We start from the raw sequence: 14,338 nt of genomic DNA, 5'->3' as shown, positions 1-14,338 counted from the left end.
GACTCGAGTATAAGCCGAGTTTTTCAGCACATTTTTTGTGCTGAAAAAAAACCCCTTGGCTTATACTCGAGTGAGATTCCCTCTGAAAGAAAAATGGTGTGGAGCTCCGGAGCTGGGCAGCCGCTTTCCTGCTTCCGTGTTTCCTTTGCAACTTGTAAGCATGAGGGTAATCGGAAGCAGAAAAGTTCTTGCATGAGGATATATTGTTTTTCTTTAACTGTTTTTTTTGGGGGGAAGACCCACCGTCATGTGAGAATGCTCAGACACGAAATCTATCCACCTGAAAATAAGTGTGTGTGTGTGTGGGGGATTTTAACAGAGGGAAGACATAGGGAGCAGGCAAAAGCGACGGAAGATCCTTCAGGGGAAACTGAGGGGAGACTCACCCTTGGTCCAGATGAGCCCCTTCCCGCCCCTAAGGAAGCAGAGGCAGCCAGCAAGGGCAGGCAAGCCCGCCCGCGGACTCTGTCCGTCCTCGTTCCCACCCACCCACCCAAAGCCAGTCAGCTCAGGAGGAGGAGGAGGTGGTGGCGGCGGCTCGCGTTGTTTTCTGAGTTCTAGGCTCATGGGCTCAGAAAACGCGAGCCGCGCCGCCACCACCTCCTCCTCCTCCTCCTCCTCCCGAGCGGACTGAAAGCAGCTGGGGCTGAGGAAAGCGAAGCCGAGCGGAGCCGAAGCCACGCCTAGAGCTCAGAAAACAACGCGAGCCGCCGCCACCACCTCCTCCTCCTCCTCCTCCCGAGCGGACTGAAAGCAGCTGGGGCTGAGGAAACGAAGCCACCTCGGATTGCGTTGTTTTCTGAGCCTAGAGCCAGGGCGCTTTCATTGTACGGCGGAGCTTCTTGTTTCAGGAAACACCGGGCGTCGTTGCTGCCCCCTGAGGGGAGGGCAATTCTGGGCTGCGCGATTGGGGGACTTCGTGGCTTTGGGTGGGTGGGTGGGAGCGAGGATGGACGGAGTCCGCGAAGCGGGGCTTGCTGCCCTTGCTGGCTGCCTCTGCTTCCTTAGGGGCGGGGAAGGGGGCTCATCTGGACCAAGAGTGAGTCTCCCCCTCAGTTTCCCCTGAAGGATCTTCCATCGCTTTTGCCTTCTCCCTATGTCTTCCCTCTGTTAAAATCCCCCCCACACACACACACTTATTTTCAGGCGGACAGATTTCATGTCTGAGCATTCTCACATGATGATGGGTCTTCCCACCACCCCCAAAAAACAGTTAAATAAAGAAAAAACAATATATCCTCATGCAAGAACTTTTCTGCTTCTGATTACCCCCATGCTTACGAGTTGCAAAGGAAACATGGAAGCAGGGAAGCGGCTGCCCAGCTCCGGAGCTCCACACCATTTTTCTTTCAGAGGGAATCTCACTCGAGTATAAGCCAAGGGGTTTTTTTTCAGCACAAAAAATGTGCTGAAAAACTCGGCTTATACTCGAGTATATATGGTAGTTTTTTAGACAGACCAAAGTTTTTGAAAATGTTCAGGAAAATGATTGCTGAGAAGGAAGAGGAAGCAGAGAAGGCAGGAGGAATAAACAAACACTAGTAATTCTCTTTCTCCTCTATTTTATTTATTTGTCAAAACTGTATGCCATCCATCTTGCCAAAGGAGACTTTTCCCTCTCAGAAATCTCTTATTCTCCATAAGCAGAAATTTTATTACTACTCATCTGGAAATAAGAGAGTATCTGCAAAGTTAACTATTGTTATCTACACTTCTCCAGAAAAAGGTACAACTGACATAACAAAGATAATAAAAAAAATTGGTAGCTATCCAGGAACAAAAGAACAATGAATTCACTTTTTCAAGTTCATTGAATTGTATCTACAATAACAACTAGAAACCCATTTGAATTCTTTAAAAAAGCCCTTGTAACACAACATTCAGAACATTTCTTGGGGCTTGTCTACAACTTGCTGGTGAAATGCAATTAAGCAACTGAATAAATTAGACTGATTAAAAAATCAAGAATTTTGAAGACAACATTTTGCCCTTAGCGATTTTTTTAACTACTTTGAACAGTTTGGTATCATTAATGCCATTTTACCTCTAACTTTAGATTGCTTATAAACACTTAATTAGCATTATTCTTGATACCAGATCCTGTATGAGATTACCCTGAACGTCTCTTTGATGTGATTATTTTTCATTTACTCTACCACTAGTCTCTGGGGTACCTGTCAAAATTTGCAATTCTGTAAGTTTATTAAAGTCATTCATAGAATTCCAGGTATACAATATGTATTGTAATACTTTTACCAAATACTTATCACTAGTACATGTTGCATTTATTAATTCTTTACATATATACATTGTTCTGTATGCTTTAGAAATATTTCCATAATCCCTAGTCACCACATCTTCTGATAACTCAAAAATGCAGTTCAAAAGTAACTTATGGCTTACTAATAAGCCAGGAAGAAAATTTAGATTTTTATAAGTTTAATTTTGCTGAGGGTTTTAAGAACCCAAGCAGGATCTTTATTTGAAATATTAAAATATTTCAAAGCCAAAAATGAAAGTACTGACATTATTATAGGTATGCATCATTTTGGTTCACTTTTCCAAAAGAAGCTTCAGAGTAATGGGAGTGCAAATGTAGCATTTGTCTACATGACCTCAAAGCAGTACAGATGTATGATTTAAGATCAAGAGCATTTGTTTTCAAAAGTTGAAGATGGGTTGCATCCATAGCCCTGCACATTTTGAAGCAATTTTTGAACACTGAATTTGAAATGCTGAACAGTGCTAGTAATAGTGTTTGTCTCAATCTTCCAAGATCACTTCATTGCTCTTCATAACAAGCCTATGAGAAAGGTTAGACCACCTGATAATGACTGGACCATTATGTCACCCAAATAAGATTTCTCCAAAGAGCTCCATTGTTATGGCAATGCTATATTAACAGAACAATTGCAAGGCCAAAAAAATTAAATGAGGAAAACAGAATGTCAAATAATGGAAAAAGCCTGGGACACCATATATATGAATCTATAAAACACAAAAAAGCTAAAACTTTTTAAAAACTGCAATAAGTACTTACAGGAAAATCTTTATCAGAGTCATGAATCTGAACTGCAAAGTTGTCTGGAAAAACTCCTTCTTTGCCATTAAGAATGCCTCTCCACCATCCTTCCTCCCCAGTGTCCTAAAACAAAATTACTAAATGTATATTCATTTTACACAACAAATAAATGTTCAGGCTTCATCTACCAACCCAGCTTACATTAAATTGCAGTTTTTTAAAAATTGAGTTACATATCACACTTAGCCATTAATTATGTGCTAGTTTTTAAGACTTAATATAAGATATACGCATGATCACTGAATAAACAAGAATTTGCTCTAGGACCATAAACCAGATTGGACATGGTTTGATGTTGGCTTACTGGCTGCAAATGTTACTTTGAAAGCAGTGCAAATGATTATGCGTAGTTTGTGCTTCCTGATTTCATTTTTTTTTTTTGCCATGAGCATATCCTTGCATAGAATGAAGGGATAAATAAGGAATAAGTGAAATAAACAATGTTTTGCCTGCCTATAAATCTAAAGCCTGATTTGTCTTAGTTTCTTTGCTTTTGACTTGAGCGATGTGTGAATCACTCAAGTCATGAATCCATCATGGCTTGGTCAAAAATCATGGTTTAAAAGTATCCCCTAACTTTGTATTAGTGTGCTCAGCTATAAAATGTTCATCACAGGTATGGCAAATATTTATACTATGTTGGAAGGCATCCCATGTTAATTAATGCCAAGCCAATGCTTTATTCTTTTAAGTAACTTTCTTGCTACTTGATTCTCTCCTTCTCAAATGTTAAAATGTAACAGCTAACCAAAAACTTCCTTTGATAACCGTTTCTAATTCAGTAAAGGATTGTGCTGGAACTCTTTCACTATATGTAGAAAAGCAATATCCTCACACCAATATTGTTTGTTACTTACATGCAGACACTTCATTCCCTCATATGTCAGCTTCTCTAGGTACTTAGAAAGTTTCCATTTTATTCCACGCTGGTAACATAGTTATACTCTCAATAACAAGAGTTGAGCTGAAATAATGTTTAAAAAGCTAGGGCATTACACAGGCAGTCCTCATTTAGTAATCACAATTTGGGAGGGACGGCACTATTAAGCAAAGCATTCACTAAGTGAGTGTACTTTCCTTTGTTTTACAGGCCTGCAGAGTTCATAAATGTGAGCATTAGTACTTTTTCATTGCTGTCATAACTGTGAACAGTTGATAAACAGGGGCTATCTATATGTGCATATAAACTTATGTAGATATATAGCATGTGTACGTATATCATTACCTCATGAAGTGGTATGATATGTTCAATTAAGTATTCATACTGGTTGGATAGCCATCTCTCCAAATTGTTTTAGCAGTTCTACGCTGAGCAGGAGATTTGACTACATGACCTTTGAGATCTCTTCTAATTCTCCGATACTTCTTATTTCATTGATATTGCTTACATAAACCTCCTTCATTTTGGTAAATATAACTGAAAAGAACTACTGCTACAGATACAGTAGATGCTTATCTATGCTATGTATGTCGAGGACTGATATTTAAATATAAACAGCACTGGTCTACAAATTTTGGGAAATTATTGGCCTCCGAGATAAAAATGTGTTAATTTTATATATTTTGATTAAATGAATTAGAAAACAGATGATAAAGGTGCTGGTTGGCTAAAGTTTTCAAGATATTTCACAATAAAGATTTATACACAGGTGAGTAGATTTGCCTACAAGGGAGGGAGGTGTCTAATGATCACGATGCCTCATAATTTCTTAACAAAGTATGATAGAACAATGAAAATGGTACAACATGGAAGTATATAAATTTATCTTCATTTTGAGAACAGCAAGGCAGATAACTATGAAAAACACGTGGAAAATTTGCTTAGGTCCTATAAAGCACTTGATGTAAACATGTCACTGACAATTCACTCCTTACACTCGCATGTAGACTATTTCCCTTTGAACTGTGGGACATGTGTGATGAGCATGGGGAGAGATTCCACCAGGATATTGCAGGCATGGAGAAAGGACACCGAGGGAAATGGAGTCTGTCCATGCTTGCTGATTATTGCTGGAATCTCTCCAGGATGACCCTACTGCAGTTCACAAGAGAAAAGCCAAACTGCACAGTTTAGATACTGAATGAAGTTGGAACCTTGTCATTTAATCTTATCAGTTTTTCATGCAAAAAGCATGTTGTTACATGAAAAACCAATAAACAAATGGAAAGTTATGTTGTTGGTATTAATAAAAAGACAAATTTATAATGATAAATTTGGCACCATTCTCATTGCTATACCACATTTTGCAGAAAAGTTATGGAGCCTTGTAATTTTGAATTATTTTGATGCAATTTTGACCTGAAGCTGTATCTTGGAAATTGGAGCCAATTAATACTCAGGACTTAATTTTCCTTTATTAGTGATCCAATTTTGGTAAAATTAAGCTACTTTCATTTCCGAGGCTTTCTCCTTTAGACCATTGTAACTTACCTTACTTATTATTTGGATAACATCACCTTCTTTAAAATTAAGTTCATCTCCATTGGTACCTTCATAAGCAAACAAGGTTTTGCAGTATTCTTTAGCTTAAAGGAAGGAAGGAAAATTGTGAACACTGAGCACATTCCAATAGTTGTTGCTTGAATACAAATGTCTACATTTCATAAGAAGTAATTAATGGGGAGAGCAGGTGACATTTAAAGTGGAATGTCTATTGAATCTGAATGGGATCCTGCATATGCATATGGAAGTTACTGAATGTTATGTATATGGATTTTATGCATGCATATTTTACTCATGCATAAAATCACTGATAAAATTGTGGTAATGCATACTGCAGACATGAGTCACGGAGAGATTCTGCCCATTGCATTCACAGTCCACTAAACCACAATCACTTCAGTCAAGGGTTTACTATATTTTATGTATTTAATTTGTATTACTTTAATTACCATCAATTATTTAAAAGCTATACTAGTAAAGGATACAGAATCACTCCACAAAATAATTAGGAAGACATAGGAAGAGTATGCATTTAGCCTTATGAGCAATTGAAATAAGACAAGGAAGTGGCTGAGGAACAATAGCAATTAAGTTATTGAAATGATTTACTGAAGTCCTTAGTTCAGAAAAGACAAAGGAGAGCTAATCAAGGGAAAATATAACATTCTACTAAATAAACCAAGATTTATAATGGAAAATCATGATTACATTTTTGCTACACAAGCTAATAGAATAATCTTGGGAGTCTTATGCAGCAGAATGTGATATATTTACAAGCAGTAAAGAAAGAAATTGCTATCAACTATCTTCACCAACACTAAAATGAGACTGTTGCTTTGATGCCTTGTCATGCTTAAGGTATTTCAGCTGTGAAGGTAAATGTGCAGGATTATACCAATCAAACATAGCAAAGTCATATGAAAGTTACTTTTAGGATTCCTCACTCTGGTTGTAAGAATATTTTCTTCAAAAAACCAGTAATGAATTATCTACCTTCTGAGAAATCAATTTTTATCAAATATTGCATATTAAATATTTTAAAATTAAAATAAAGTAGATATAAAATCATACCTTTTTGTTTGCTTTCCATTTCTGCTGCCATTTCTGATTTTGATGTGCAGTGGAATGAGGTTACTTTTGGTCCTGATGGAAGATTAGGTAATGGCTACACAAGAACACAGAAATAAAAACAAGAATTAGGCAATTGCCAAATGTATTTTAATTTGTGATGTCTGAATCACTTCAGAAAAATAAATTGTAACTTATAAAATTACAGAACAAAAAGTTAATAACACACATTTCTTTTATTTTCAATGCATTTCAATGCAATTAAACATATACTGCTTCTAAATGAAAATATTATCTTAACTATTGGAAAGACCAATAATAGGCTGCAAGTCAAAGCATATTTTATTTAGATATAATCAATTTTCTGAGCCAAACTTCAGATTTCTGTTGATATCAGCTCATCTTCTCCAAATTTAGCACATTAGTATATTTCATCTTTATTAGCATTCCAAGTTTTATATATTAGGTGTTATTAATGTGTATTAAAGCTTCAACACTACTGGAATAACAATAGCTTCATCTAATGACAGAGGGGAACACTAAATATAAAAAATCATACAAAACAGACAAGGCAGAAAAAACCTTTATACAACTGGAAGGAAATTACACGTGACAATACAACAAAGCTCTACTACCTGTGAAGGACTTCTAAAGTCTGTTTTACAAATGTTCTTATATTAGAAACCACAATTACACCTGCCAAAATATAGATACACAAACATGTATAGAATAGAATAGAATACTTTATTGGCCAAGTGTGATTGGACACACAAGGAATTTGTGTAAATACTCTCAGTATACATAAAGAAAAGGTACATTCATTAAGAATCAAGAATCATAACATACAACACTTAATGATAGTCATAGGGTACAATCAACAATCAAATCATACTAGGAAACAAGTCAATATAAATCGTAAGGATACAAGCAACAAAGTTACAGTCCTACAATCACAAGTGGGAGGGGATGGGCGATAAGGAGTGGTGAGAAGATTAACAGTAATAGTAGTGCACACTTTGTAAATAGTTGAACAGAGGGAATTATTTGTTTAGCAGAGTGATGGCTTTCGGGAAAAAATTGTCCTTGTGTCTAATTGTTCTGGTGTGCAGTGCTCTATAGCATCGTTTTGAGGGAAGGAGTTGAAACAGTTTATGGCCGGGATGTGAGGGGTCTGTAAATACTTTCACAGCCCTCTTTTTGACTCATGCAGTATACAGGTTCTTGATTAAAGGCAGGTTGGTATTAAACTGTTTTTTCTGCAGTCCTAATTATCTTCTGAAATCTGTGTTTATCGGGTTGCAGAACCAAACCAGATAGTTATAGAGGTGTAGATGATAGACTCAATAATTCCTCTGTAAAACTGTATCAGCAGCTCCTTGGGCAGTTTGAGCTTTCTGAGTTGGAGCAGAAAGAACATTCTTTGTTGTGCTTTTTTGATGATGTTTTTGATGTTAGGTGTCCATTTTAGGTCATGTGATATAGTAGAACCTAGAAATTTGAAGGTCTCTGCTGTTGATACTGTGTTGTCTAGTATTGTAAGAGGTGGTAGTATGGGAGGGTTTCTTCTAAAGTCTACCACCATTTCTATGGTTTTGAGTGTGTTCAGTTCCAGATTGTTCCGGTTACACCACAAGGCAAGTTGTATAATCTCCTGTCTGTATGCAAATTCATCGTTGTCTCGAATGAGACCAATCACTGTTGTGTCATCTGCAAGCTTTAGGATTTTAACAGATGGATCATTTGAGGTGGTCATTGGTATATAGGGAGAAGAGGAGATAGCACACAGCCTTGGGGAGCCCCTGTGCTGATTGTACAGGATGTGATTCCGCCTAGCTTCACCTGCTGCTTCCTGTCTGTTAGGAAGCTTATGATCCACTTACAAGTGTGTTCAGGTACCGCTAGTTGGTTTAATTTAATTAGAAGAGTGTTTGGAATGATGGCATTGAATGCTGAACTGAAGTCTACAAAGAGGACCCTTGCATAGGTATTTGGAGATTCAAGGAGTTGTGGGATGTAATGCAGAGCCATGTTAACAGCACCATCTGTCAATCTATTTGCTCGGTATGCAAACTGCATGGGTTCTAACAGCGGATCCGTTATGGTTTTCAGGTGGGACAGCACAAGCCTTTCAAAGATTTTCATAACTACAGATGTTAGAGCAACTGGTCTGTGGTCATTCAGTTCCTCGATGGAGGGCTTCTTTGGCACTGGGATGATGGTAGAACGTTTGAAGCAGGAAGGAACATAGCCCATCTCTAGTGATCTATTGAAGATTCGGGTGAAAATGGGGGCCAATTAGTCAGCACAGACTTTTAAGCAAGAAGGTGTTATCTTGTCTGGCCATGGTGCTTTTCCTGGCTTCTGTCTGTGTAATAGATCTTGCACTTCTTTTTCTGTGATCACCAGAGGTTGTGAGCCCAATGGATTGGGGCTAATTGTAGGAGGCTTGGTTGTTGTTGGTGTGTTTGAATGTGGGTTGTGGAGATAGGTGGCTGTAGTTTCTTTTCAAACCTGCAGTAAAACACATTCAGGTCATCTGCTAGTTGTTGATTTCCTTCTGCCTGGGAAGGTTTGCTGAAGCCAGTAATGTTTTTAAGAGTTTTCCACATGTTTGCTGGTTTATTTGTTGATTCTTTAACTTTTCAGAGTAGCTTCTTTTTGCTGCTCTGATCTCTCTTGTTAATATGTTTCTGGCCTGGTTGTATAGCATTCTGTCACCTTTTCTGTAGGCTTCCTCTTTGGAACGACGTAGCTGCTTAAGTTTAGCTGTGAACCAACGTTTATTGTTACTATATATTTGCAGGTTCCTTGTTGGTACACATAAGTCTTCGCAGAAGCTAACATATGATGTTACAGTATCTGTGAGCTCATCTAGGTCTGCAGAGGCATCTTCAAAAACATTCCAATCAGTGCAATCAAGGTAGGCCTGGATTTTCAGCTTTGCCTCATCCGACCAAGTCTTCACTGATTTAATTGTATAAAGTGTTTATATATAATAAATCCCAATAACATACTTGAAGACTTAAACATATTTAAAAAATAGATTACATCTAAGAAGAAATCTGTGCTGCCTGAAGTGCCCAACATATAATCAGGCTAGGCGAGTGCTTTCATATTCTTCCTTTAGAATTTCAAAAATCTAGTCAAACTATGGATGATTCCCACCCACTCACCCCCAGCCATTTCTACTGCCATGCCCATGTGCTATTTTACTGATACAGACATGAACAGGCATTTGAAAGCTTTTGCTTCCTTTTAGTGACTTGTCCATTCAATTTGTATGCTGCCTGACTGTGTTCTCCCAATGTGTTCTTTGCTGCAGCATGCCATATTCTTCAGACCACCTCTTTTTAATTAGGATAAAGTTTTCAAATGATAAGTTTATGCAGCTGGATTTTTAAAAATTGTATCCTATTTTTAACTCAGGGAGGAAAGTAGGTATCCACAGGAAAGTAGGATCCACAATGGCAACTCGCAAGAGGGTTTGGGCTAGGAGAGTCTGTGACAAAGTTAGAGAGCTTCTGTGGCTGAGGATGGACTAGAACAGGGCTGTCAAACTCCTGGCCTGCAGGCCAGATTCATCATGCGCTGGCCACGCCCACACTCAGTTTAGTGAAGGGGCAAAAAGTCCCAATATGTCATGTGACAATGATGTGATGACGAGAGTTTGACACCACTGGACTAGAACATAGATCTTCCTACTCCTGAGCAAAAAGACCATACTGGCTCTCAAATTTTCCCAAATTATGCTTAAGAATAGAATGTTAAAGATCTGGAGAATATGACAAACTGCTTAACATAAAAGGCATCAATGGGATGCATTTTACAGCCACTGCTGCAGAATAATGTTACCTATGAAACAGCAACTCTTAAGAGGAGGCAGAATAAACTTCTTCAAAAAAATAAACAATCTTGTTTTTATAAGTGCACAAAGTACCAAGCTTTTTATCACAACATATACAATCGCTCCATTTTTAAATGTGTATCATTTAGGCTCCATTACCTTATCTTGCTTTTTTTCTTCTGAATCATTACTAGACAATCTTGGCTTAAGTTTTACTGAGCCTTCTTTGAAAATGTCTCCAAACCCAACTCCTCTAATTTTCTTTGGTTGTGCTATCTGTGGAGACTCACTACCATTCCCTGGTGAGGTTGCAGGAGACTGTGGTCCATGAAAAACAGATTCTAAAAATGGAAAAATTAGGTTAGCACTTATGTTTATGCTTAAGCATCCACACAGGACCCACTAAGTATGTGTTAGCATTGGGATTTTCAATGCAGGATATATTACATTGTAAATTAACCACCTCAACAAACTAATTATAGGTCTCATTATGGTACCTAGTTTATATTATACTTTTATTATGGAGGCTCTTTGTTATGTTCATATTTTAGCTCAACCATTTGACTTTATTTTTGTACTGTATATAGTAGTCCTCAAGTTGCGATGGCAATAGGGACTGGGATTGTTTTGCTAAATGATGTGGTTGCAAAGCACATCAGGTGACAGCATCACTCAGTAGCAATCCTGGCAGTTTTCACTGTAACCCCAAGAAGTGCAGGTTGTGAAATGGGAAGCAGGTATGGGGGCCAGGAAGCCCAGTGCAGGCCATGCAGAACCACAGGGAGGGGAGAGGGTGCAGTATTGTGCAAGTGCAGGGAGGCCTGAAGTTTGAAACCAAAGCTTACACAAGGCATGAGAATGAAAAGTTATCTATTCTGAGACAATCGGGGTGTTTTCACAAGGATCTCCAGCTTTGTCTCAGTTCTAACTGTTGAGGTTCCATTACATCAGAGGTCTCCAAACTTGGCAGAATTCTGGGTGTTGAAGTCCATAAGTCTTAAAGTTGCCAAGTTTGCGGGGAGGGGGGGGGGGCGCATTACATGGTAACCTTTCTCCTTATTACTTGTATAAAGAAATGAAACACTAGAATGGGGCAAACAGATAAAGATAACAGGAAGAGAAAAATTCACCATAACTTGTATTTTTCTGCTTTTTGATTGAACATGTCTTCAATCTGAGTATTAATAATTTACATCAATTAGGACACAATTAGACATACTATTCAAATATTGTAAGGATAAAGATGTGGAAGCATTAAAATATTTCTATATTTCTACAAGTGTATACATAAATTCTTAACATCCCTAATTTTATAAGACACAAACATATTTATTTGGCAGTAACTGTATCATACATATATATTTCATTAGGGCCATTCAATCAGAGGTACACAAGTTAATTAAAATCTCATTATCATGGTTAAATCTGGTGACAGGCCATATTTTATATGTTGGTACAGCCTGAGCCCCAAGTGAATACTGTAGCCCTTACTTCAATTTGATTATCTTCTTCAAATGTGATTCTCCCCTCCCAAGGCTATATGTGATATGGAAGAAATATTAATAATTGCAATTAACCTATTCAGGAATGCGGCTTGGAGACAATCCAGGAATAACCTAACCACAGATGAGTCTATCTATCCTTGACATATTTAATCAAATGTAGTAATCCTTAATTATGCTATCATGACAGGGCTGTTGATCAAAAAAAGGTGGATCTTACTAAGACTATACAGTAACATGTGCAAGTTTGCTTCCAAACAATGAGGAACCTCATATAAATTCGAATTTTTCAAATACTACATATGTTTAGCTTTGAGCAAACTCTATCTCTAAATGGACTAATAAATGTGCTTGAGATTAAGCATGACATGCAATTAACTAAAATTATTCTTTAACTGCACTCCATATAAATGATACTATTGATAATTTAGAGTAATAGTAGTTTAGAACTGCCCAATTCCAGAATGACTCTGTGAAGTGTACTCTTTAAAAATAGAAAACAATTTAAAAAATAATATGCATCTGGACAAACCATATTCTATAGCCAAGAAATACAATTAGCAGGAGCTCACAAGACCTTACTCCAAGGCCATGCTTTTAAAGACATCCAGAACATCATCCAAATGGGAACTATGGGGGAGTAGCATTTCAGAAGACAGGTGCTACAACAAAGAAGGTATGGGTCCTAATAGATGGAATTAACTGAGATCAATCCAATCAGGCTGAGAAAACCATGGGAAATAGGCAGTCTCTCAAATAACTTGGTCCTATGCCATGCAGATATATAGGTGGTTGCTAGCCTCTTGGCTCTCTGAGCAAAAGATGTGAGTCCCAGAAAACCGCAAGCTGTTCACTAGTGCAAGTCTACTTAAGACTAAAGAAGACTCCAGATCTGGGAAAATGAAAAATCCACAACTACTCAATCCTGGCATAAGGGAGCCTGGATTTCTTCTTCCCGATCCAGACAGGGCCAGGACACTGAAACTCGCTTGGCTGGCTAGAAATGTACACCTAAATATTTTTTTAAACTTTTTATTTATTTTATTTGGTTTGTCAATTGCTTACAAGATAATAGGTATAAATAAAAACATAGTTAGGAATACTTGGATACATATAAGAAAAATAAAAGAAACAATAGGACAGGGACGGTAGGCACGTTGGTGCACTTATGCACACCCCCTACAGACCTCTTAGGAAAGGGGTGAGGTCAATAGTAGACAGTCTAAGGTTAAAGTTTTTGGGGTTTGGGGAAGAAACCACAGAGTCAGGTAGAGTATTCCGGACATTGATCACTCATATTGATGAAGGATGTGATTGGGGTGAATTATATGGGTGCACTGAAATATGATTTGCATTTTCTTTTATATATATAAAGGATTTGTATGGCTGTCCATGTTAAACAAATCTGAGTTGGTCACAACAGCAATAAAATCCAATTACTACAAAACATAACCATAAGACCATAAAATGGTCAAACAAAAACCACCACCTTGATCATGCCCTTAGGGTGTCCTGCAGCCAATTCCAATTACCCTTATTCTATTCTATGTACTCTATTCTATTCTACTTCAGCACCTGGGTAAAAGGCCATATTTTGATAGTTTTCCAAAAATTCAAAAGGGTGGGGGCTGCCAAATCATCGGGGGTGGGGGGGAGGTGTTCCATAAGGTCCGGGCATATTCCTGAGATACCACTGTGGCAGGATTTCAGAAAAGGAACCTGGAGGGTACCTATCCTATCTAATCTGGAGACAGAGGCAAATATTTTTTAGAAAGAGGTTGTCCTGCAAATGGTCAGATCCCTTGCCCTTTAAAAGTGATATCCAGCATTCTGAACTGTACCCAGAGGAAGCTGGAAATCAATTCACTTCATGAAACAGAGGTGCAATGTGGGCAAAACCTAGCAACATCCAATACTGTGTGCATCTCCGCACTCGGGACCGGTTGAACCTTTTGAGTGGTCTTCAAGGGCAGCCCCTTGAAACACACTGCAGTAATCCATTTTACTTATGCATTTTACTGTATTTTTAACATATGATCTTGTTAGTATTCTGTATCTTGTACTGCCTAATGGCTAACCAGTAAAGTATTGCATGTACCAGACTCCAAACTGATGGATGACCTCTCCGTGCAGTTTCATGTAAATGGTAAACAGAAGGAGAAAGTATTGATTCTTAAGGCATCTCATAGTTGAGGGGCAGAGGGTGCCATCTTGGTTGGACTAGAAGGCCACCAAGGTCTCTTTCAGCCCTATGATTCTATGATTCCTGTCAACGCCAACTGGAAGTGACTGCTAGGTAAAGGAGGAGAATCACCACATTACAGGGCCTTCACCTTCTAAGCGCTACAGTTGGTGCCTAAGGACATCATGATCAACAGTATCAATAGATACTGAGAAGA

At 38.1% G+C, this 14,338-nt stretch overlaps 1 protein-coding gene across 2 annotated transcripts in view; it reads right to left on the bottom strand.

Annotated features, from left to right (window-relative positions):
- Window positions 1–14,338, bottom strand: part of CD2AP (CD2 associated protein) — a 74,037-nt gene that overhangs the window by 25,911 nt on the left and 33,788 nt on the right. For both annotated transcript variants that reach the window (XR_015740681.1, XM_026707824.2), the window contains exons 6-9: window positions 10,597–10,778; window positions 6,597–6,690; window positions 5,514–5,608; window positions 3,041–3,145 (exon numbers count right to left, since the gene is read on the bottom strand). Coding sequence is in view for 1 of the 2 variants with exons in the window: in XM_026707824.2 (XP_026563609.1) it covers window positions 3,041–3,145; window positions 5,514–5,608; window positions 6,597–6,690; window positions 10,597–10,778 (476 nt within the window). In the remaining variant the exon portion in view is untranslated. The remainder of the gene's footprint in view (window positions 1–3,040; window positions 3,146–5,513; window positions 5,609–6,596; window positions 6,691–10,596; window positions 10,779–14,338) is intronic.

Source organism: Pseudonaja textilis, chromosome 1 (genome assembly GCF_049901715.1).
Source record: "Pseudonaja textilis isolate UNSWEBS1 chromosome 1, rPseTex1.2, whole genome shotgun sequence".
Classification (NCBI taxonomy): domain Eukaryota; kingdom Metazoa; phylum Chordata; class Lepidosauria; order Squamata; family Elapidae; genus Pseudonaja; species Pseudonaja textilis.
This window is presented reverse-complemented; position numbering and strand designations above follow the sequence as displayed.